This window comes from Haliotis cracherodii, unplaced genomic scaffold (genome assembly GCF_022045235.1).
Source record: "Haliotis cracherodii isolate W230 unplaced genomic scaffold, xgHalCrac1.p SCAF_13, whole genome shotgun sequence".
NCBI classification, from domain to species: domain Eukaryota; kingdom Metazoa; phylum Mollusca; class Gastropoda; order Lepetellida; family Haliotidae; genus Haliotis; species Haliotis cracherodii.
Genome location: NW_027266268.1, coordinates 26,960,875 through 26,985,453, shown reverse-complemented (window position 1 = coordinate 26,985,453; position 24,579 = coordinate 26,960,875). Strand labels below are relative to the sequence as shown.

General features: G+C 40.7%; 1 protein-coding gene across 1 annotated transcript; it reads left to right on the top strand.

Annotated features, from left to right (window-relative positions):
- Nucleotides 1–2,067: 2,067 nt before the first annotated feature.
- Nucleotides 2,068–19,223, top strand: LOC139458571 (cdc42-interacting protein 4 homolog). Its single transcript, XM_071239998.1, has 9 exons — nucleotides 2,068–2,129; nucleotides 5,402–5,452; nucleotides 12,911–13,058; nucleotides 13,706–13,768; nucleotides 14,557–14,661; nucleotides 14,881–15,009; nucleotides 17,550–17,696; nucleotides 18,047–18,262; nucleotides 19,215–19,223. The coding sequence occupies exons 1-9, from the start codon at nucleotides 2,068–2,070 to the stop codon at nucleotides 19,221–19,223; spliced, it is 930 nt and encodes a 309-aa protein (XP_071096099.1).
- The last annotated feature ends 5,356 nt before the right edge of the window (nucleotides 19,224–24,579 follow it).

The window sequence follows — 24,579 nt, the reverse complement described above, 5'->3', positions numbered from 1 at the left end:
CAGATTTATTTGAACATTCCAAGTTTTGTAAAGCCAGGTATGAAAAAGTTATCTCTTATTAATGCGACTGTTTTAATGTTCAGGTTTATATTGTCTATTTCTGTTTTGGGTAATCCATTGTGAAATGTGGATTATTTTTATCAGTTCCTAATCTTCACACAGAATAAATGATGATGTTCCAGCTTCTATCCAGACAGATGTGTGCAGCTCAAATGAAAGAATTGACACAGTCCAAGCATCCATCTTCAAATAGCCAAAGACGTACTGTCTGTAGCACCAAGACATAAAGACACATATCCCTTGTCCATTAGTTGCATCTCTTAACACATGCTAAAATGAAGCCCTCCTGTCGAAAATGACAGATCATCAGTTTACAAATATACAAATTAAACACGAAAGGAGATTTGCAAATGTGAGCGAAGACGAATACAAGCTACGGTAATCTTGCTACAGAGGAAGGGAATCCTTTAAGCTTGAAGTCCCTGAAGAAGAGCCCTCTTATCAACACACGTCTCTGCAGAAAGCCTGGTGCGCACAGGTGTTTTTGTTAGGACGCCATGAACTCTCTCATCCAAACAATACTAGTCTGTTGTCACTGGCTTGCTGGTCTGCCAGTAGACTTAACTTTTCCTCAGATCTTTTCTTGAAATTGTGTGTGAAAATGCTTCATATCATACAGACATGTCACAAATATCAGATTTTTTTTGCTGAACTGACAATTTTGGAAAGAGAGTTTACATTCATTATCATGGCTATTTAGTCTAATATATTTGTGTTTTTAGAATAATTTCCCCGAATATAAAACCTCTATTACATCATCGCCATAAGTGCTCTTATTGAAGTTTTTCAACAGAAGCCCTCATCATTGTTAACTATCCATAAATAGTTGTGCAATTAATAGTATCTTGCTGCCCATGACTCCTGTGCAACCATCTGCTGACTAGATGCAGATAATTAAGTAGGTTTTTAAAATTAAAAGACATAATAATGTGTTTATGTTGATAGGTCACACTTTTAGAGTAACATTTGATTGGCGGGGTGCAGGTTTTACTGAGCTGATAAGGAATAATCATGCCCTTTAGTACTGCATGGATAAGTGCATGGAAAAAGACATGGAAGCAATCTGTGCAATAACTTTTGAGCTAGTGGCCCGAACTAGCATAAAGCACCATATTCAGATTTAGTGTTACTTTATGAACTATTACTAGTTGAGCTTACTAGACCTAATAGGTTAATGTCGCACATTGTGGATCATATTTCTCGTTGTGACCGCCTCCATTGTCTAGTGGTATTAAGGGGATAAAACAAGGTGCTGGTTGTAAGCTATTGCTCCCTTGGGGATTCCGGGTTAGAATAGAGCCTGTGCTGGCTGAAAGCTATTACCCCCTTGGGGATTCCGGGTTGGAATAGAACCTGTGCTGGTTGTAAGCTATTGCTCCCTTGGGGATTCCGGGTTAGAATAGAACCTGTGCTGGCTGAAAGCTATTACCCCCTTGGGGATTCCGGGTTGGAATAGAACCTGTGCTGGCTGAAAGCTATTGCTCCCTTGGGGATTCCGGGTTAGACTAGGATCTGTTCTAGTCGTATTTGGTAATTATTTACAGGCCACCATCAAATAGCTGGTATATTTCCGGGTGGGCATTCAACACAGAAACATGATCATGGTGGCATATGAATACACATTGTCAAAGTATACTTGTTCCCCACTGATGAAGTGTAGTTGTGTTTAAATAAATACACACTGTCATAGTCAGAGTCCCACTGCTATGGCATTGCCGTAGAAAATAAATACAATTGCTTTTTTATAAACAGACGAACAGCATCTCTTCATCCTCCCAATCGCAGTGTGCTGACGATGGACCACTTCTACACATTGGTCCAATATTTGAACAGCGGTTGGCCATCATGAGGTTTACCTTTCCCCACTCTGGTGCCATATGTCAACTTTTCCATTTGACATAACTTTGAAAAAGCCATTGCCGCCCTTCCTGTCGTACTTTTCTAATTTTTATTCTAAACAAGACTGAGATTTGAGTGAAAATGTTGTGTGTGTGTAATCTTGGACCGATGTCGGCTCAACCCAGCTTTGGGGGACCGGAGCAGCTGGTTTGGATGTACATCGCTGCAGGGTAGCCGAGCTTCTAAACCCGCTCAAGAACCATCTACCATATGCAAGATTTGTAATTAAAATCAGTTGTGTATCTTTGCTGTTTGGACCCACCCAATACAGCCAAAACACCTTTGTTCAACATGGAGAATGTGTCCTGGAGTTACGATGTTTTACACAACAAACATGACTGTCCTTGGACAAAGATATTTGGGTTGAAGCATCAAGTGTGACCACAGGCTCCTTGCATGACTGACCTGGTGATGGGTTGGTTAGCTTGTGCCTGGGGTCATAAGTCATGATTCACATCATCGCCTAGCCTTGCTCCATGGCTGTGCTGAATGACAAGTCCATGGGTGTATAGTTATTATATCCTTATAGGCAAGTCTTGATGAGCGGATAGTACATCAATGAGCTAGTCTCTTATAGGGACAACTTGTTCTTATTATTTATATAATCTAGAAATTATGATTTCTGAAAGTTATTTCCTCCAAGACTTGGGCAAGTCTAATTACTGCTGTCACAGCACAAATATAGCCTTCTCATCAACTCTGGACATATTTTCTCAAGTTGTTTTCATGCTTATTATTCACACATTTTTTCTGAAGAGTTCTGGCTGAAAATATGTTTGATAGATAGTTCTGATTAGAAGAAGAAAGAAGAACATTTTCTGAACTAAGTGCCCACTCAGAACAATGCAAACATTACAGTACTAACTTGGCACATATAATAACATGATATACAATTTGAAACAGGTTTAAACTCAACTCAACTCAACTCAACTCAACTCACCCTATGTTCAATACATGGTAACTTCAGGTCTTTCTCCCAGAATTACCAACCCACCATGGTAGGCTGACATATTGTCAAGTGAGATCGGACAACACACTGTCCGTTATTGTAGGACTCTATTGTAATACTTGACCAATACTTCACAGCCTTGTGAATCAACACTACCTGATGGACAGATCAGAAGCATGTTAGCACTGTGGATTATTTTTATATTCCCAGAGGGATACAGCTTTTGTTTTAGCATAATCAACATTGTTAAAGGAGGCCAAGACAAATATGGGTGACCAAGTCAAACACCTTGCCATACATCTAGTATGGCCACTGGGGGTCCGAGTGAAAGTGGTCGTAATGGCGGAGCATCCTTACTATGTGTGGCCTTCAGCCAATACAATATGGCTGGTTGCACCATGCTGAAGCCGATGGGCTCTGGAAATTTGGTACACCTCGCAGGAACACACTCCATTGTCTGGCCACTATTGGAATGTAGTCCACACCTGCAATTGTATTCAGCCAGATGATATTCATTCTCTGTTGTCCTTGCTTCTTAGCCAGGCATCTCCAGAATGGAGTGGAAGTATTTGGTGGCCATTGGCTGAACAATCGAAAAGGAAAAGAAATTGTAGATTAATAGAATTAATTTGTAATTTTGTACCGATTTAGAAATGCCTTAGGAGTTTGCATGTTCAGAAGAGGGGAATTTGAGAGTAACTTGATGCCATCATATTGATTTTGTTGCAAAGTCATTCTTTGAAATAATTAATTGAAAATTTTGGTCCTTGTACTTTATTTCTGAAGGCTATTTCATATTGATGCATTTCGATAGTCGTCTGATTTGTGTGATTCCAACAGTCATCAATGCTGTTGGAGCCAGAAGAAATACAATTAGAATGTTCCAGAGGTACATATTTTTTGTTGATAAGAATACAGAGTTACCCCGGATTACAATGGGTTTCATTGGATTACCTCAGGAAAGATTCGCTACAAGAGGTGGGATAGCCAACTCTAACTCACAACTAACCCTAATGGTCATCAATGGTATTAACCAGAACACGATAAAGGGGTTAGCTATCATCGTGGTTTCAGTGAAACCCTTGAAGATCCGGGGTAGAACAGATCTTCAGCAACCAATGCTTGTCGTAAAAGGTGACTATGCTTGTCATAAGAGGTGACTAACAGGATTGGGTGGTCAGGCTTGCTGACTTTGTTGATGCATGTCATGGATCCCAATTGCGGGGAGCAATGCTCACTCACTCACTCCAGCTTGTTAAAATACAGGCCATTTATTGATAAGGGCAGTCTTTTGATTTTGGAAACCCTTCCGATGCAGGTGACAATTACTACACTCTGTGATCTCTGTGTGGACTGACACAGTACTCAATCAGGTACTACTCCTGGCTATTTGATAGGCTGTGGGAGAGCCCTGCAGGGGTAGGTGTGTTTGATGTAGGTGCAAGCCGTCATGGCGAGGTGACAGCGTGTACTCCCACTGATTGATTAATGGTGTCCTCGTCACTGCACACCATCTTGAAGCTGGTCAATTCAACTATTAGCTGACCAACTCACTCATTTTCCGATCTCATTCTTGAACAATAATAACTTGGTATAGCCATTTATAGCACTAATCATTGGTTAAGTATATTTTTACTATTGAACCATGCCATTTCAGGAGTGGCCAAGTGCATATTCCTTTCTGACTACTGGACTAGATTCTTAGTGAAATTTTATTTTGTAATTGATATAATTTGTAACTTGTGAGCCCTGGGTTACAATGGGTCACGTTGAAGGCGATAACGTCATCGGGTGGTCAAGCTGGAATATAGCTGGAATATTGATGAGTACGTTGTTAACAACACTTCACTTTGTGAAAGGGAGCCCTGCTTTTGTTCAATGTTTAACCGAGTTGAGCACTGTCTCATCCTGTGTGTCTGACTCCTAGTTAAGCACACATCACATATTGACTCATTTCAGAAATTACACTCATTATTCCTTGTACATACCCTTATGATGCTTTCACAACTAATTCAACAACAAATGTATTCAAAATCAGATTGGAACAAACAATTATCGATCTCTATAGTCTAAGACTGAGCACACAATTTCACTATCCCCCAAAATATTCATGATCCCCCAACTTTTTTGGTTCAGTATATATACATGTATCCTGTATTGTGGCATGAGTGAGTGAGTTTGATTTTACGCAGCTTTTAGCAATATTCCAGCAATATCACAGCGGGGGACACAAGAAATGAGCTTCACACATTGTACCCATGTCGGGAATCGAACCCGGGTCTTTAGCATGACGAGCAGACGCTTTAACCACTAGGCTCCCCGACCACCCCTTATTGAAGCATGACATAATCATACTTGAATATAGTCGCAAACTGCCGTAGTGAAACCCAAATGTCTGCAGTCTTGATGTTCCTCATTATTGCTGTGAGTGTAATGACTTCAACTGAGACCACATTGATATAATCATGTAATTGTTGTCATTGTTTGTTTCAGAAAACTAGTGAAGAGTTATCAACCACGGAAGAAAGAAGAAGATGATTATGTGTAAGTATGACACGTGTGGAATTGTACTTTGTTCATGCGAGGAGCCATGCTCTGATGGTGGGCTCACATACAATCATTGTACCCCTGTGTGACATGTATTACCTATCATAATCTGTGTAACAATCATCGTCTGTCAGCTGTCCGTTTTCCATTTCCAGAGCAGAACTCTTAAACTGTTGAATATTTCTTGCTATACTGATCAGTCTAGTGGTAAACGTCCTTCCTACACCAACTTGAACCGTCTGTTTGGTCAGATTATCAGCTCCATCACTGCCTGTCTCCATTTCAATGGTGCCCTGAATGTGGATTTTTAATTATTTATTATTTATTATATTATTATACTGAAAACGAGGGTAATAGCTTGTCATGAAGAAAGATTTTTCAGTTGTTTGAAATTATTTTAAAACCCATCCAGGACAGTCGGGCAGGTGACCCATCAGTGTTTCCTGCCCATCTTCAAAGTTACCTGCCCACACTCAGACATAATAAATAATGAAAAATCACCCCAAACAAAATATGAGACAAATAGTGTCTGGATTCAGTTGAAATAATGCAACCAGTTACTGGAGAATCTACAAGGAGTCATAATAAAACTGAATACGAAAGTAGTCATATATTTATGTGCCAGAAAGTCAGGCAGGTGGAGGAAAATTTCATGCAGCCTGGCAAAAAGGTTACCAGCCACGTGCAGGCAGTTATTTCGGACACTGGTTGTTAGGAAGATAGTGTGGAACACTCAGCTGCCATGTCAAGACGACCATGAAGAGTAAATACTACACTGAAACATACAATGGAACTCGTTGTCATATCAAAAGGTTTCTGTCACCTTTATTCCTTTGAAGAATTCATTATGACTTTCCAGTTGAATGTCAATTCACAAGGGACAAAATCTAATGAAATCAGTATATGTCTTTTAGAGGTCTGGTGGGATGAAGTAAAGCCAATATTCTTGGAAGATTTATGGCCTAAAAGACTGCAGTTTTATCCATGGTTCCGTCTGTTCCAGTGTATTGATCGCAAGTTCAACAATTAGCCGAGTCAATCTCATGGCAGGAACAACACGATTTTAGACCTGATTGGGTTGCTTTATTAAAGAGTGGACATTTTATAGATGGTGCCAATAACCTGACAGATTTGAATATTCGTGCAGAAAAGTGTTGGTTTGTGGTTTGAGATATGGCTCTTGCATATGAGCGTTTCATATCGATAGAATGTAATCGTGACATGATACCCAATCGTATCAACACTATTTTCTGCTAGATATCGACACAATAATACTGTACGATCTGTTACCTTGACTTTATGTGAAAACCATGTTAGATCACGTCATAGAGATGGGGAAGAGAGAGACCACTTGAGATGCCAGGCGATGTTGCATCTTCTGCCTGAAGCTGACACATTGGGATATAACTGAAATGCTTTTTTAAGGGGGTTGCAAGCTGTTCAAACTTCGTTGAAACTAAACCTTTTGGATAAGAGTTACTAACCAATTACATACCCCTTATAAGCTTAAAAAAAATATATGTAATATAGACAGTAAAATGTGGACTTCAATGTAAATTTTCGTTCTTAGTAGGGTTGCGGTTCGAGCAGGATGCATAATATGCCGACGTCTGTATGCTTTTGAAGTTTAAATAGACAATCAAAAGCTATGGCATATTGATAGAGCATCAGTCTGGAAAGTGAAAGGTCAGTGCTTTGATTCCCAGTCCATGTCATAACAAAAGACATTAGAAGCGGGTACTCTGTTATCAAGCCTGACACTTGGCTTTTCACTGCACCTTTTTGAAACTAACACGTTTCTTTAAGGCATATTTATTAGACTTGCCAGTTCAGCTGCCTGACTTGAGTTTATCTGAATTTATACACTGATCCCACACTACACAACTCACCATGGCATTATCACACCTCACCTTACACAACCCCAATACAGACCCCCCCACGCTTGGGGATAGACACGACCTCTTGTCTGTTAGTCAGAGAGACGTGAAAATCCATAGGGACTAACTAAGTTGTTTTCTACCATAATCTAGCAATTTTACATAACCACTATTCCGAAATAAGCTGTGGACTTGTTAGATTTGACCCATGGTGCCTACCCCTGACAACTACACAACTGCACACAGCACAACCCACACCCACAGCACACCCATCTCGGGTTAGAATAGGTCTTCAGCAACCCATGCTTGCTGTAAAAGGCGACTATGCTTGTCGTAAGAGGTGACTAACGGGATCAGGTGGTCAGCCTTGCTGACTTGATTGATGCATGTCATTGATCCCAATTGCATGGATCAATGCTCATGATATCAATCACTGGATTGTCTGGTCCAGACTCAATTATTTACAGACCGCTGTCATATACAGACTGTTGTCATACAACATTCCATGTCGGACCTACCTAACTCAACTCTGTTACCCCACATCACACATCACACCACCACACCATCACACCACCACACCATCACACCACCACACCATCACACCACCACAACACCACACCATCACACCACCACATCACCACACCACCACACCATCACACCACCACACCATCACACCACCACAACACCACACCATCACACCACCACATCACCACAACACCACACCATCACACCACCACACCATCACACCACCACCACACCACCACCACCATCACACCACCACACCATCACACCACCACCACACCATCCCAACACCACATCACACCACCACCACATCACCATCACCATGCTGTACGTGACAACCGACAGTGGCACCACTGAATCAGTATTTGTTATACTTGATGATAACACTGCTGACAACAATTTGCCAGCAGATGGGTTGCCACTTAGTCAGTATTGATGTTTACTTTATGGATTATTTTAATGCATTAATCAACTTTAACATTGGCCATTAACACCTGGTGTTGATATGGAAGTCTTGTTGACTGATGCAGATACAGGAATTGTTCTGATGTACAGCTCGGTGTATTGGGTACAGCGGGTGTCAGATGTATGGCAGTATGTGAGTCCAATAATACTTAAACAGTCAGAATACTATTATGTAACAAAATGTGAATCTGCTATGACCGACAATATCGATAAACTTTACAACTTCTGGTCAACATGTCATATGCTTTTCATGTAATTGTTGGAATGACCTACATCCAATAAAAATGTAAAGGGGAAAAAAAAAGGATAGAAAGAGGCCTGTCCCCAAGGTCACATGGTCATCTAGCCCATGTTGAAAGTACAATAAAATAAAGAAAGGGGCGTGTCATCTAGCCCATCTAGCCCAGTTGTCTAAGGCGCCGCAATTCGTTGCACGGAGTTGCATCCCTTGGGCATGCCAGAAAGCTATGATTGTGGGTTCGAATTCTGGTTTGCCCCAGTTATGTTTCTTGGTTTGTCAGCACCGAAGTGGTAAATGTCTAAGACCTGCATCACTTGGAGCTTTCCTCCCACATTAAGCTGACATGCCGTGATAAAACTGGAATACTGTTAAAAGCGGCGTTACGCCCAACTCACTCACTCACTCACTCACGCACTCAAAGTACAATGATCTATAGAAAGGAGCGTGTCCCCAAGATCACATGGTTATGTGGCTGAGAATTTGACCTCATGGAGTTTGAATTTGACCTCATGTTGGTGTGTACTTTAAAAGTTGAAGATGGAAGAAAATGAGAAACAGTACTTGGTCATGAACATTCTTATTAAGTAACCCCTGTTGACCTACTTGTCTATCGGTCCCTAGCAACATGCAGTCAACAGTCATAAGGCCATTTCACTTTATTTTCTTGTTCACAGAACTGTTGTGATATACATCCTGGTGTGTTAGCAGCACTAGGTGTCAGATGTCAGTATTGCATGGCCCACTGCTGATCTCTGTAGGATAACCACAATCTCTCCTCCATCACACAGGTGATCACAGAGCAAGCTTATTCTGTTCATTACCATATAGAATGGAGTCACAGGAATGGCAGCTCAGATAAGGAGGCACCCATGCAAAAAGTCATGTGAAGGGGTCGTGGCACTTAGATGACCAGTGGTCAGCTGTAATTGTGACCATAATGGTGAAAAGGGGGTGCGGCACTTGGATCACCAGTGGTCTCTTGTAATTGTGACCATAATGGTGAGAAGGGGGCGTGGCACTTGGATCCCCAGTGGTCAGCTGTAATTGTGACCATAATGGTGAAAAGGGGCGTGGCACACGACAAGCAAGTGGTCAGCCAAGAAAGGTGGTTGTGTTAGTGGTATGTGAAGGTTATGAATCAAATATGATTCATAATCTGTGTCATGTTAAAAACAGATAGATATCTATCCACAGTATTGTTGACATTGTAGGCACAATTGTGTTTGAAAATAAACAACATGGGTTGTAGTCAAAATGCAGCTAATATACAGAATAACCGTATTTATTGTACAATTGCTGAGGTAGATTTCCAAACAGATAAGGTATGCAGGTAAACTGCATCCTGCTGGTAATCAGAATAAACATTTTACACCTATTGTTTAGTTCGGCTTTCCCATGTGAGTACAATGGTATAAAAAAGGGGTCGTTTCCCTGAGGTCACATGGTCATCTGGCCCATGTAAAGTACAATGATATAAAGAAAGAGGCGACTCCCTGAGGACCTGATTATCTGGCTGAGAATTTGACCTCATGGAGTGACCACAATCAGCTTACCTGTGACAGCCATGTGTGCTGCGGATTAGCACGTACCTTGCCTCATTATGTTACAATGTTGGTGTGTACTTTAAAAGTTGAAAATGGAGGACAATAAGAACAGTTGATGATGAATATTCTTATTAACCCCTGTTGACCTACTTATCTATTGGTCCCTTTCAACATGCAGTCAACATAAGGCCACACCACTTTATTTCCTTGTTTACAGACAAGCCTTCCCACAGTTTGTATCCTGCCTCTTACCATACTAGGGCTGGTGGGGGTAGCCTAGTGGTTAGAGTGTTCATTTGTCATCCTGAAAGGTGGGGTGAAATGGGGTTTAACGTCGAGTCCAAGATGATTGCACTTACATCGCTGTGTGCGAGCGTGCACGTACACTTGTACTAGTCAGGACTAATGCAGATTTTATAGTGCTAGCCCACTGAGATACCATGCTGTAGTTTTAACATGAATACTCCACTCAGACGCAGTATACTGACTCCAAGCCAACTAGTCCTTGTTTTAGCCCCTTAATGCCAAGCACCAGGCAGGGTAACAACAAGTACCATCTTTTAACTTCTTTTGGTATGACGCGGCTGGGATTGAACCCCAGTCTTGCTGCTCTCCGGGCGTAGTTTCTACCACAAGACCTCAGAGGTGGTCCATCTTGAAAGGCCAAGGCTGGGTTCCCCACATGCATGTACAGTATGTGAAGCCTATTGTTGGTGTACCCTACTGTGATATGGCTGGAATATTGCTAAAAGTAGTGTAGAACCCACCTCACTCATTCTCACCAAGAAGCTCTGAAAAGCCTTCAACTGGCCTGATATGCTTAAACAACCTGGAAGACAAGCCACGTAACACCCATATCATGTCTAGCTGCAGTCAACCAGAAACTGCTGACACAGGTTTTTGTGTTGAAGATACCTCCTCCTCCTCCCTGCCAGGGCAGATAGTCACCCGAAGCTCTGTGCCTTCTACATTATTACCAACTCCAGGCTATGATAAGAAACAGCTGGTGAACCTGGCCTGGCATCCAGTACAGTCTCCACACCGGTGTAATCATAAAAAGCAATTTAATCCTGTTTATCTTGTGTAGTAGGCTGGTGATTAGGCAATGCTGGCTTCTTTCGTCCTCTTTGTTGATTGTTTTCATATGAAATAAAACACACGGGCTTTAGGTTTTGGTTTTGATAGATTGTGATGGTGTAATCAGACTAAGTGTGTGCGACACAAAGAAAATACATGATTGACAGAACATTACCATGATTACAGGAACATGCAATGCTTTGTAACAGTGGTGCAGTGGAGGTTTGAGCTTTGGCCTTCAGTACCCTGTGTTGTATGAACTGACTAATTTGGCATGCTTGCCATAAAAGGCGACTATGCTTGTCGTAAGAGGTGACTAACGGTATCAGACTCACTGACTTGGTTCATGCATGTCATCGTATTCCAATGGCGTAGATTGATGCTCATGATGTCAATCACTGGATTGTCTGGTCCAGACTCTTATTTACAGACCGCCGTCATGTAGCTGGAATATTGCTGAGTGAGGTGTTAAACAACAAACAAAAAGGACTATTTTGGAGATTGGGTGATCACAATGGCTGCTACATATGAATATGGGCTGGAGACTTCACTGGGCTGAAGAGGTGTAATCCAGTAAAACATACATTGTGAGTGATCTCAGAGAAACAGGTTTAAGAACTAATTCCATGCCCTCCTTGTCATGAGAGCTGACCTGGCTGAGTGTCAGTATGCCCAGTGGCATGGATTGGTGCTCATGCTATCAACCTCTGGTTTGTCTAACCTTCAGTTTATTACAGACTGGTAGAGGTGTAGTATTGCTATCTGTACCATGCAACAACTTTCACTTACTGACTCAGTCACTGCTCCTGCTTAGCAATAAATGTGTTAAGTATGTGAGGACAATTAAACACTGGCTGATTGTTCATACCAAAGTTCGTAATAATACAGACATGGTCAAGCACTTGTCTATTACCCTATGACTTGACCCTATGCAGCGGTAGAAACTAACAGTTTTCGTCCACTAGTCCTAATAATGATTACATCTAGCAAAACCCTTAAAAAGGGCAAGTTTGTACTAGTCCTTATGATACCTTAACTATTGGGCAGTTAGTCAAGGCCAATTTCTCACACTGCTATGACAGTGACTAAGTAACATTCCATCTTGCATCTAATCATCAATAGGATCTTTATTCTTCCTGGAATGGCTTTGACCCAAAGGAATGACACAGACAGTCCTTCTATACTGACATCTCACCTGTGAAGGTGTAACCAGTATCTATAGCTGCCCCAGTGTGTTTATCTCGTTCATACCTGGCTTCATCTATGGCAACTCTGCATGATCCTACCCACCTACCTGTGTAAAGTTGTGTTTCCTGGCAACTGTCCGGAGGTGTGGGTGGGGCTGTGTATTACCCCCTCCCTCCCTCCCTCCCAGGTGGATGACATCCCCTCTATATACCTGACAGTCAGGTAGGGACTCCAGCTCTTTCCATCCTGTAGTCTTTTATCTCAACAGCTCTTGTCGGGTCTGAAGAAAATCCGTTTAGCCATGTGATGCTGGTTTGGGGAAAAACAGGTCTTATTTTACGTGGAAGGAATACTGCAGCCATGGCATGCTGGTTTGGGGGAAAACAGGTCTTATTTTACATGGAAGGAATACTGCAGCCATGTGATGCTGGTTTTGGGGAAAACTTTACAGTGAAGACAAAAATGGTCCTACTTTACAACAAACATTACACAAGTAAACAGCTGGTGGCTGATGTAACTAATCCGTGGGTTTGTGTTTCAGGTTTACGTGGTCGCGGGCGTTTGTGGACATGGTGAAGGAGCTGCATGACATCGCGGGCCAGCATGAGATGGTGGCTGAGAACCTGCAGGGCACCGTCTTTAAAGACCTGCAGGCTCTCATTGGGGAGCTCAGACAGGAGAGGAAAAGGGTGATTGCTTGTTTCAGACTCAGTCTTAATAGGGGCATGGGGTAGCCAAGTTGTTAGCATTGGCTCGTCATGTCGCAAGCACAGGTTTGATTCCCTAGATGGGTGTGATGTGGGTTTCTGGTTTCCACCACCATGATATTGCTGGAATATTGCTGAGAGTGGCGTAAAACCAGTCTTAATCATAACACACCAAATTTTGTATTTTAAAGTGAAGCTGGATGCAATGCAAATTAAGAAGTTAGAATGTCTGGTTGATCATTGGTTAATTTACCCCCAAAATCCTTTTTAAGTTGTTTTATTGACAGATGCACACATTAAAAGATGTTTAAAAATGGACTATTGTTTTCATGCTTTTACAAAACTCATAGAAACCCTATTGTTTATAATTGATACGTATAAAGAGGTGTCATATAGACATTAGTTATAGATTTCCAAATGGTGGAGAGATCCATCCCTTACAGGCCTACTTCTCAACCTACAGGGATCAACCAAACTATAGGATACGTACACACTTAATATAGAAATGGCCACACATTTACAAACAGGACACAATCCCCATAAAGCGTGTGTGATAATGATTAAAATCTGCCACGTTTTCATGTCTTAGCTCCTGTGGGGTGTTCATGGATGTGTGTTTATCATTTCAGCATTTACATGAAGGAACAAGGATTCAAGATTCACTTAAACAGTCATACCAACAGTTAGATAAGGTGAGATGCATGGCCGTGACTTCTCTGTTGGGAGTTACCAACAGGTTGGGACACCTGAGCAAGGGGAGACAATTGGGAGTACTGTTAGATACCAACTTGTAGAATAAGTACAAGGCTATGCAAGCTCTATTTTCTTAGGTGTTTGTCTCAATTACATATGCCATGTGGTTGCTTGCTTCCGTGTTCTTGAACAAAGAGAGGTAACTCTCAAAACTGTGTGTCAGCTATCACAGTTCAGCGGTAGACACTACACTACTTGAAGTGATGTTTGTGCAGAGGAGACCCGTGAAGATCCGGGGTAGAATAGGTCTTCAGCAACCCATGCATGCCGTAAGAGGCGACTATGATTATCGGAAGGGGCGACTAAAGGGATCGGGTGGTCAAGCTCTCTGACTTGGTTGATGCATGTCATTGTATCCCAATTGCATGGATCGATATTCATGATTTCAATCACTGGATTGTCTGGTCATTTAGCTGGAATATTGCTGTGTGTGGCGTTAAACAACAAACAAACAAACAAAAATTGTGCAGAGGAATTTGTTTTAAACAACTGATCAGAGTAATTACATTGCATGCAAATATGACATCCGGCATTTCTTGAAAGTAATTAATGCTTTCAAACTGTAGTAAAAATAAATATGACATGGTCATTTTTGTATTGATTGTATATTCTCAAGTGAAGAAATGTAGATTGATGCAATATCTCTGAGTTAAAGGTATGTTGTGTACTGTTTCTGAGGTATAAGAATAACTTTACATGGTGTTGACATTATTTCTACACCTTTCAGTCAAAACGACAGTACGAAAGGGCTTTCAAAGACAGTGAAAAGGCTCTAGACAATTACAGGAAGGCTGATGCAGACATCAATCTGTCCCGAGCTGAAGTGGAAAAGGTAATTATCACACTGTGTGTCAGTCTTGTGTGAGAAGAGCTGGAGCTAGTGTAGTGGGGGAACCATTTTCCTGTCACAGGGAGGCTCCAGGTTTGTTCCTCAAGTGATACAATGTGTAAAGCACTTTTAGTCCTGGAACGTAGGTAAAAGTGTTATGTTTATACTGTTATCAGCTGAAAGTTGTGAAAATTTCCCATGTTTTATTTCTTAACTTTGCAGCATCGAATTGTGATGAATACGAAGGCTTCTCAATGTGAGGATTGCAAAAATGAGTACGCTGCCCAGCTCCAGCAGACCAATGCTCATCAGAGAGAGTATTATTCCACCGGCATGCCACAAGTATTTCAGGTAGTACACCCGTCTTCATCATTCACAACATACCGTGAACTACAGTCATAACCAACTCAAAGGGACCACTTATTTGAGTTTGTTATAACCGTAGTTTGTTATAAGCATGTATGCAGCATATACAGCTTAGGGACAGGACAAAAAAACTAACTGTTCGTTATATCCGTCAGTTGGTTATAAACGTCTTGGTTATAAATGTAGTTTACTGTATGCAATTTGTTTGAGCAAGGACCTTTTGTAGCTCACCTGGCAGCCTGTTCACAGTCCTGTTACTAAGATGGTCATAAATGTCTCATAGTGAAAAAGATCTTATCTAAGCCCATTCTTGAAGCTGTCTTAGTGCTACGTTTCTTGAAGCTGTCTTAGTGCTAAGTTTCTTGAAGCTGTCTTAGTGCTACGTTTCTTGAAGCTGTCTTAGTGCTAAGTTTCTTGAAGCTGTCTTAGTGCTATGTTTCTTGAAGCTGTCTTAGTGCTACGTTTCTTGAATCTGTCTTAGTGCTAAGTTATCTTAAGTTTATTACCAAAATTATAACAGTCATGCGCAATTAAGTAAACAATGACTTGCGCATGCGGGTGATGTCCCATTAATCTTTTCTTGAAACTACACCCCGCTATTGTTTATGTCAACCTGACCGACCAATCAGATTAACTCTTGAAAAGGTAAGAATTTATGGCCTACTCTTGCCCTAAGCAAGCTAACCCTAAGGACCGAAAAGATATGTAGGATCGTAAAATGTGTTAGTTTCCCTAAAACCGAAAAGGGGTGTTGGATCGTAAAGATGTGTAAGTTTCCCTAAGACCGAAAAGGGGTGTTGAAGGATCGTGAAGCGAGAGTCACTGGAGTAGTATTGCAAGACAGCGGTCACACTATAGCGCAGTAATTGAGCGAGATGGTAGAGATCAGCCTGCACCCGGTAAACTGCATCGTCCCTTTGACCATGAGTACAACGTATGAAATATAGTGAATTGAGTGATCTCCTTATCAACTATGTACAGCTGGATGACTCTCTGTTTGAAAAGTCTATGAAAGAATAGTCCTTTACGAATGATGTTGAAAATGTTTAAGGGCCAGCACATTTAAAAATGGTAACTCGGGTACCCGGGTCGAGGGGGTAACGAGTAGGACAACCTACAGGACACAGGACAACCCAGACTTGTGGTTAGTCACGTGATGTATTGTTTAAAGACAAAAATTATCTAAAACTCTATGGTTACGCTACAAGTCACTAATGTTCGCATTTCTTTCTGACTATGCACCCATTCTTTCGGACTATTGTTGAATAAAGATATAACTTAAGTCAACTTTATTGTATACATGACCAGATTGTTTGATACATGTATCTTAATACGTTTTGCCAATTGGAATTTTGTACCTGTCTCTTGAGACCCACAGTGGGTACCCGGGTAGTAGAGGGGTGGGTACCCGGGTAGTAGAGGGGTGGGTACCCGGGTAGTAGAGGGGTGGGTACCCGGGTAATAGAGGGGTGGGTACCCAGGTAATAGAGGGGTGGGTACCCGGGTAGTAGAGGGGTGGGTACCCGGGTAGTAGAGGGGTGGGTACCCGGGTAGTAGAGGGGTGGGTACCCGGGTAGTAGAGGGGTGGGTACCCGGGGAGTAAATTTGGACTTGTTCCAGTCCTATACGACCCAAACATTTTTGATGAAGCAGGGAGACATACACTTGCAATATCAATTACAAAACACAACCAGTCCAACAGAAGCTTTTACTGCTATCACACCGAGTTCCCAGAGATTAAGTAGTGATAGATGAAGCCTTCATTTATCAAGGGAGGGCACTTGTGGCCCACTCGTCTCAGGCACCACAATTCACTGTGCAGAGTTGCGTCCCTTGGACTCGCTAGAAACCTATGTTTGTGGGTTCGAATCCCGGTTTGCCCCAATTATGTTTCTAGGTTTGGCAGCACCATACCCATGCTTGTGGGTTTCACCAAAGTGGTAGACGCCTGATACCTGCATCACTTTGGGCTTTCCTCCCACATTAAGCTGACACGCCATGATATAACTGGAATACTGTTAAAAGCGGTGTTAAACCCAACTCACTCACTCACTCATCAAGGAAAGTATCAGCTTGTAAAACATGTTTGCGACTATATGTCATACACCATTTGAAAGGTCTAATCCTACTGTTTATAAATATGAAAGTTATGTCATGTTTATCACATTACTTTAAAAATACTTAATTAATAATTACTTACTTATATAAACTATTAGCCCAAGAACAAATCTGTCGGACGTCAGCAACCCATGCTTGCCGTAAAAGGCGACTATGCTTGTCGTAAGAGGTCGTCAGGCTCACTGCATGTCATCATATCTCAATTGTTGGGATCGATGCTCATGATATCAATCACTGGATTGTCTGGTCCAGACTCGATTATTTACAGACCGCGGTCATATAGCTGGAATATTGCTGAGTGCGGCGTTAAACAACAAACAGATCAAATCAAAAATCTTAATCAACTTTTTATGTCATATTACCCTTTCATCTTTTTACAAGTACAAGCTTATTTGTGTGTGTTTCAGGGTTTACAAGATATGGACGAGAAGCGAATCAACCGCCTCCAGTCAGCTATAGGTCAGAGTGCAGAGGCTGACAGGAATGTCATCCCCATCATCAACACCTGCATCGACGGCATGCAGAAGGCTGCAGCAGCCATAAATGCAAAAGAAGTGAGACTTCAATACAACCATGCACAATTGTTTTATGTCTGAATGTAGTGTTGAATATTGCTAGTAGAGAAGAATATATTTATGCTTACCAGGAAGTAGATGACAGAGTTAGAGTCTTTGTTTGTTTGTTTGTTTGTTTGTTTGTTAACCCCGCACTCAGCAATACTCCAGTGTATGGCGGCGGTCTGTAAATAATTGAGTCCACACACACACACACACACACACACACACACACACACACACACACACACACACACACACACACACACACTTGTACGTCGCTATTTAAGTGCTATACTTTTGGACGTGGCGTTTACTCCATTTCATCGGACCTCATCTTATGTTTTCAGGATTCAAAGATGGTTATCGAGAGGCACAAGTCAGGGTTTCAGGTCCCCAGTGACATTCCATTCGAAGATCTGAGCAACATGCAGGCCACCGAAAACTCGAACCACTCCACACCCAAATCAGCGCCTTCAGACATGAAAAATACCTATAAGACATCCACTGTTTCTGGCAAGAGTCGGAAACGAGGGGGAATATTTGGTTTATTTCAGTCATCAAAGGTAGGTCATGTTCAGATTGTTGGTCTCTCTACTAACATATTGGTAATTTTGAATTAGAATATTAACAGGAGTGTGCACTGTTCTTTTAGGAAGCACATGTACTACCAACCGAACATAAGGGAACGATGCATTTTGCTTTGTCTGTCATACAGACCTGAAAACAAATTGATCCCGTACAGCCCATGCTGGTCTGTAATATTTGGAAAGTCTAGATTACTGCAGTTTCTCAAAATGAAGTCCCTGGGCTCCTTTTTGTTGTATTTTATTAAGATGATAATTTATCTGTAAAATATTTTCATTTCAGAGACTAGATGTTAGTCCACATTTTGTTGTAATCCTTTAGGTAAACTAGACTCAGAGATTCTTTTAAATGTAATGACTGTGACATCTCATCTCACATGTCCACTGATTTTGCTGGTGTTTTCCAAGCTTTATTTCATGTTGGCTCATCTAGACTTAAAGAAACTTTTGAAGTGAATAGGGCATCCTACATGTCTGTTTCAAATCCTGTGTTTGAACCTTTGACCAAAAGACCCACATAATACAATATCCTACCGTTGCCAGCCCCCTTTTATTTCACAGATGTAATTGATCAGTAAGTATTCAGTCTCAAGCTGTGTGTGTGAACTCACAAAATGTTAGCAGGTGGTACACTATGAGGAACGCCAAAATATTTCGCCCACTTTATTGTTCCCTTACTCTGTGTTGGTAGTACTGCTAGATTGTAAGATGTGTTTTTGACTATTGTAGGGCGAGGTGTTATTGTCAGTAGATGTGATTTACAGGGAGGGAATTCGTTCTGTTTACAATGAATCAACGTTTGTCTTACTTTCAAAAAAAGACAAGATGTTTATCCATACTATAGCAAATCTTCTTTATTCCTAATGTTCTTAACTATGTGTAGGCAGCCATATGCCACTAACCCAAGCTAGAGTGTTTGTTGCATTGGCAGATAGGCTAGATTATAATACAGCTTTCACTGTAGAGACTGTGTGGTATGCACTCCGATGTATTTCACAACCTCTTGCATATGGTCATCTGACCTACTGTATCATGTGTAAAGTGAATATTTATCATGCACTTCATTGTACGGTCTACTCTAGGTGTTACTTTTGCAGATTCTTTTTTTAATTTTTTTAAGAGGTTTTTATTTAAAAATTTGGGGCGTAATGGAGTCATTCCTACAGATATGTTGTGCTCAGTTGTTTTTACCATTATTCCCAATTTGTAATTATAAATATGTGGAATTTCCAAGTTTGTTTTCTAAAGATGATTTGTCTTCTTAAACATTGACTGAACATTTTTATTAACTGTTGCTGCAGAAATCTCAGGTCTGTTTGATGGCAGTTAGACTAGATGTTGGATGTCAGTGAAGCTCCTGTGTTAGATCAGTTGTCAGACATGTTTCATCTTGCCTCATCGTCGGCTTCATCCTTCAAGGGCACATAACGTTCATCACATCAATTCACATGTATTCACATGTATTCTCATGTCTCATGTAGCAGACCTTTCACCGTAGTTCATTTTCATGAATTGCATACATCTTTCCTGACAACTGATTTAACTCAAGAGACGTATTAATGTTATGACGCTTCCAATTTTTTGTCAGGATATATTCTTTTCGATTTGAGTGCTTGGTGTCTGACTGTTGACTCAATTTGTTTGTAGGTTTCTCTTCAATGTATTTGTGTGAGTGTTAACAACCAACAGAATTTCTCGGGAGAATTTTGTACCAAAGTTTTATTTTCTAGCCAGCCATTATTATTTGTTTTTCCTCATGTTAAAGATCATTGGATTATTGGTATGTAAAGAATGCAGTCCTGTTTTCCATCCTGCATTATAGTTTCCCCTGAGTTTCCTGTCTAGTACCCAGTCCTATGTTTTCAGCATGGCATGAGTAGGTGTGTGAGTAGTTGTGCTGCAAGCAGTTTGACAGCGTCGGCCAGATGGGGAGGACACCTTGTGTTCCATGTAGTTTTGTAGCATCCGAATAATGTCACATTACTTTAATTTTATGAATGCGTTTGTAAAAGCTATATGGAAAGATAGCTGAGGTAAGTGTATCTCTGTGCTGCCTTGATATTGACATGTCGCTATGCACAGCTACTGGCTGTCCCATCATGTTTACCTAATAGATTCCCGATTTGGAACATCCGCACTAACAACCCTGCCGTATGTACATGAATCATAACCCCATGAAGACCACAAGACAATTTGCTTCCTAATAGATTTGCCTTCAAATATGTGTACATCTATTTTCCATCATGCAGCTTTCTATGTACTTACCGGGTATGGATCCTCGAGAAGGTACAGATTTATGGCTGTCATCGTTGAGAGCTATTGCAGATAAAAAATCTTTACCAGTCCGATTTCCAACTCGATAAGTAAATATATTGTTGCTCCATCTACAGTATAAGTACTTGTATGTGAAGACGAGTGTCTCATGAAGTAAATCATGTTGCCTTTGTCGTTAGATCATGACGCTGGCACTTTGCTGAAGCCTATAAAGTACGATGCACATTTGGATCGGGAATCTATTAGAAAAACACTGGCACAGTCAGCAGCTCCGTGTAGCAACAAGTCCAAATCTAAATTGTTTAAAGGGAGCAGCACTGAGATAGGGTTACTACAGCGATATGGTAAACCACAGGTAATAAGTCAACAATTAAAGTTCTGAAATGGAGCCCTTTTATGAAGTCAATAAGTCCATGGAACACTAGAGGTAGCTGCTGATCATGGCATAATGCTGGGTATCTTTGTCAAGGTGCATGGTCAGATTGCTTCCAGGTATTGTTTTGTTAATTTTGTTCTTTTGTGCGTCACTGTTTACATTGCTTTTTTCCAGGACAAAGATTTATTACAATAGAATTTTACATTTCTCATTTGTTTGGAAGTATGACGAACTGAGGTGATGGTTGGCACAGTTTTATTAGAAACCTCACCTTCTTCAGCACGTTTTCCAGGCCTACTTGGAATCAAGTTGGATGATTTCATCAACACCCAGAAAGTATCTTGATGCGTTAATTATTATTTGACTTGGTGAAAAAATTCAAAATTAATCCACCTTCTTTAACGATAATGTATCCCAACTTGGTACAATGTGCGTACATGTTTCTATGAATTGCAACTTCGGTCTGATATGAAGAGTGGTTGGTTTTAGTTTGGGTAGCTTCATACAGAGAGAGTTGAATCCATATAAGCATAGAGCGCTAGAGATGCTCATCCAAGCTAGATACTTTGGAACTGAAGGCTATGTGTGTATTTATTTTGTTTCTAGCTGTTATCGCAGTTACCCACAATCTCTACCACGGTAAATATGTCGCCCACCTCGTATGTCTGTGTCACTGTCCGTCGTCCGTCAGTCTCTCTCACTGGATCTACTGCACTATGTCATAGACAGACCATGCATTACAGCCACAGACAATCACTCTACACAGTACTCCTATGTTTGCTCTCAGAAACTAGGTGTTCCTATGTTGGAATGCAGGAAATATGTTCCCTTTAAATTCTGAATTTCTTGTCTTTAAAAAGTTATAATTTAGATTTCAAGTTGAAAAATAGCTATCCAAAGTTTCATAAGTATCATCCAAATTCACAAAAACATCACTTCTGATAAAGTTAAGATGTCACCATGACAACCTGTCATGTTTAAGTGTGATAACTGTTCGTTCTGATAGGACAGTGTCCACTTTCTTAGCAACCCACATCTTTTTTTAAACCAATTTCTAAAACGTAATCCCTGTGCCCTGTAACAAACAACTTTTACACCATTTCGAAATTATTATTTTTTATATCCCAGTAACATTTTGCATATATTTAATACTAACATAGCTTAAAGTATGGAATATATTGCAATCACATCACAGATGTATGCAACTTGTCACAGATGTATGCAATGTGTCACATATGTATGCTATGTGTCACACATGTACCCAGTGTATATGAAGGTTAGATCCAGGTATGCCGTGTCTATGATATCTTGTAGCATCCAGACCCAGGTGTCAGAACAGGCTGAGTAGATGATCATATCAGAATATGGCATTTCAGAAAACATCCCCTCCTCCCCTGAATCCCAAATCCCCTCTCATTTTTCAATCGGTCTCATTTGTTCACCCCTGAATCCGAAAGACTACTTAACACAATTCTTAAAATTCACTCTACAAAGGCAGAATCCAGATCGCAGACGAAAAACTTTCAAACTCATTCCTAGCTCATGAAAGGGTATGATTTGAAATTGAATGACTGAGAAAAATATTTTAAAAATAGAATACATACCGGTAAAGGGAATTATTATGTACGTTATATTTTGTTAAATGTTGAATATACGTACCAAATAGATTTTATTTGCGTCCCAAATTCCCTTTAAATAGACCCTTGAATCCCATGTACAAAAGGACGTCTCTTTCTTGACTCCATTATATTGCTAGCATTATTGGTATTCATTATGGAGCTGTCAATCCTGGCCTGGGCAGATATGGTTTGATATGATGATCTACTGAGCCTGCATCTTACTCAGTTCCTAGAGTTAGCAGATGCAACACACTGTGACAGTTGATTTGGTCATGTCTAGGATTAGTGTAGTCAGTTGTATTCACAGTGTTAAACTAGTTAATGAAATGTCATAACTACAGCCTGTTAGTTGTCACTGTGTGGCAAATCTGCTCCACAATGTTTTCTGTTGCCTGTTTTACAAAGCAAATGTCGGAAATTGCACAATGGGCTTTTTCCTGTTTAACGATTACAAGAATTCATTTTTTTGAGAGCTCTGTGAAGTAAGAATTGTGTTTGCATCCTTTTACTCAGGAAGGAACAAATTGTATTTCCTCTGAATGTGTATAGCATGATGACATTTGCTTTGAAAAATGGCAGCAGAATGACAAGTAATATGATTCCAACTGGGTTAGCCATAGACTTCTGGATCTGTGGTATATACTGTGAATCTACCACCCTGTCTGGTGTATATATACAAGGGGAAATAATTCATCACACTCTGGCTTCTGAGCAAACAGTCAAGACTGTTGAATCTGTCATCCAGAAATATTTGAAACATGTTCTCAAACAGAAGATTGCACCTCCAACAAATTTCTTTTATCAGTGAAGATAGATGACAGTTTCTTTTCACATAGTTGTCAAGATCCGATGTTTATCAAACATGTAGTGCTATCAAATACGCAAACAACAATGTTTGGCATGGGGCATCTTTGCAGAAGAGTCCCAAGGAAATACATTTATGTTGCAACTGTTTAAAGTGCATGGAATACAATCAAAATTAATCCGGACAGGTGAGTTATGTAGACTTGTGATGCTGTATCTTGTTTGAAAACAGGATTTTCAGAGAGGAACAAATCTTATATAGGTTGAAAAAACAGCTTCAGCATCTGATTTTCACTTGTGGGCTATTGTTTAAGAACATATTTCTCCCTTGTACAACACCAGATGGGGATATAAAACGTGGGATGGTCTGGGAAATTTTCTTAATCATTGTCAAAGAGCACTTTAACAAACAGCACAGCATAATGATTGGGAAAGTTTCACAGAGGGCATGCCCAGGTTACAAGTTTACAACTTGTAGTCCTAGATGTACTTCCTTCAGTATGTAACCATGGTAACTGTCTTAGAGAACATGTAGCGACTCTGTGATGTCATCAAGAAAGATGCATGTCTATCTATTGTATATAACAGGAAATTGTTCCATCAAAGCAGTGTTGGTACAGAAATATGGATATCTATCTATGGAGAGAAATATTCGAGAAAGTTAACTCAAATTTGCTACGTAGTGTGACCGTGTGTAAATCTTCATCTCTTTAGATGATACGTCCATTGTCACAAGCAACCAGCCTGAGCACCATGTTTTATATAATTATCTCCCCTAACTTTTGAAAAAGATAGATGCAACTATACTTTTTTTAGAAACAAGGAAGAAAAGCAAACAAACCGTCCCATTTAGTTCCATCTCCAGCACTGTTTTGTGAGTTATTAACCAAATGATTTCTGTTGTACTTAACTACCATGATGACCTTGACCTTTGGATGTTGGTGGCCGGGAACTCTAATTACCATCAGTGTTGTTCTAACATGACACTGTTACTAATACAACATGGCTGTGCCCTGGAGGTGCCCAAATGTACGACACCATGTAAAGTTATTTCTTGTGGCTGCGATTTGATTCAGAATTCAACCCTGTCAAGATCCGGGTTAAAATTGGTCTTCAGCAACCCATGCTCGCCGCAAGAGGCCACTATCAGGTTCAGATGGTCAGGCTTGTTGTCTTGGTTGATGTATCCCATTTGTGTAGATGGATGCTCATGATGTCATGAC

Excerpts from the sequence above, each read along its gene's own strand:
- LOC139458571 (XM_071239998.1), top strand. The coding sequence starts at position 2,068 with ATGTCGGCTCAACCCAGCTTTGGGGGACCGGAGCAGCTGGTTTGGATG. Across the intron at positions 13,769-14,556 it reads CATACCAACAGTTAGATAAG|TCAAAACGACAGTACGAAAG; the intron begins GTGAGATGCATG and ends TACACCTTTCAG. Across the intron at positions 17,697-18,046 it reads CAGCCATAAATGCAAAAGAA|GATTCAAAGATGGTTATCGA; the intron begins GTGAGACTTCAA and ends TTATGTTTTCAG.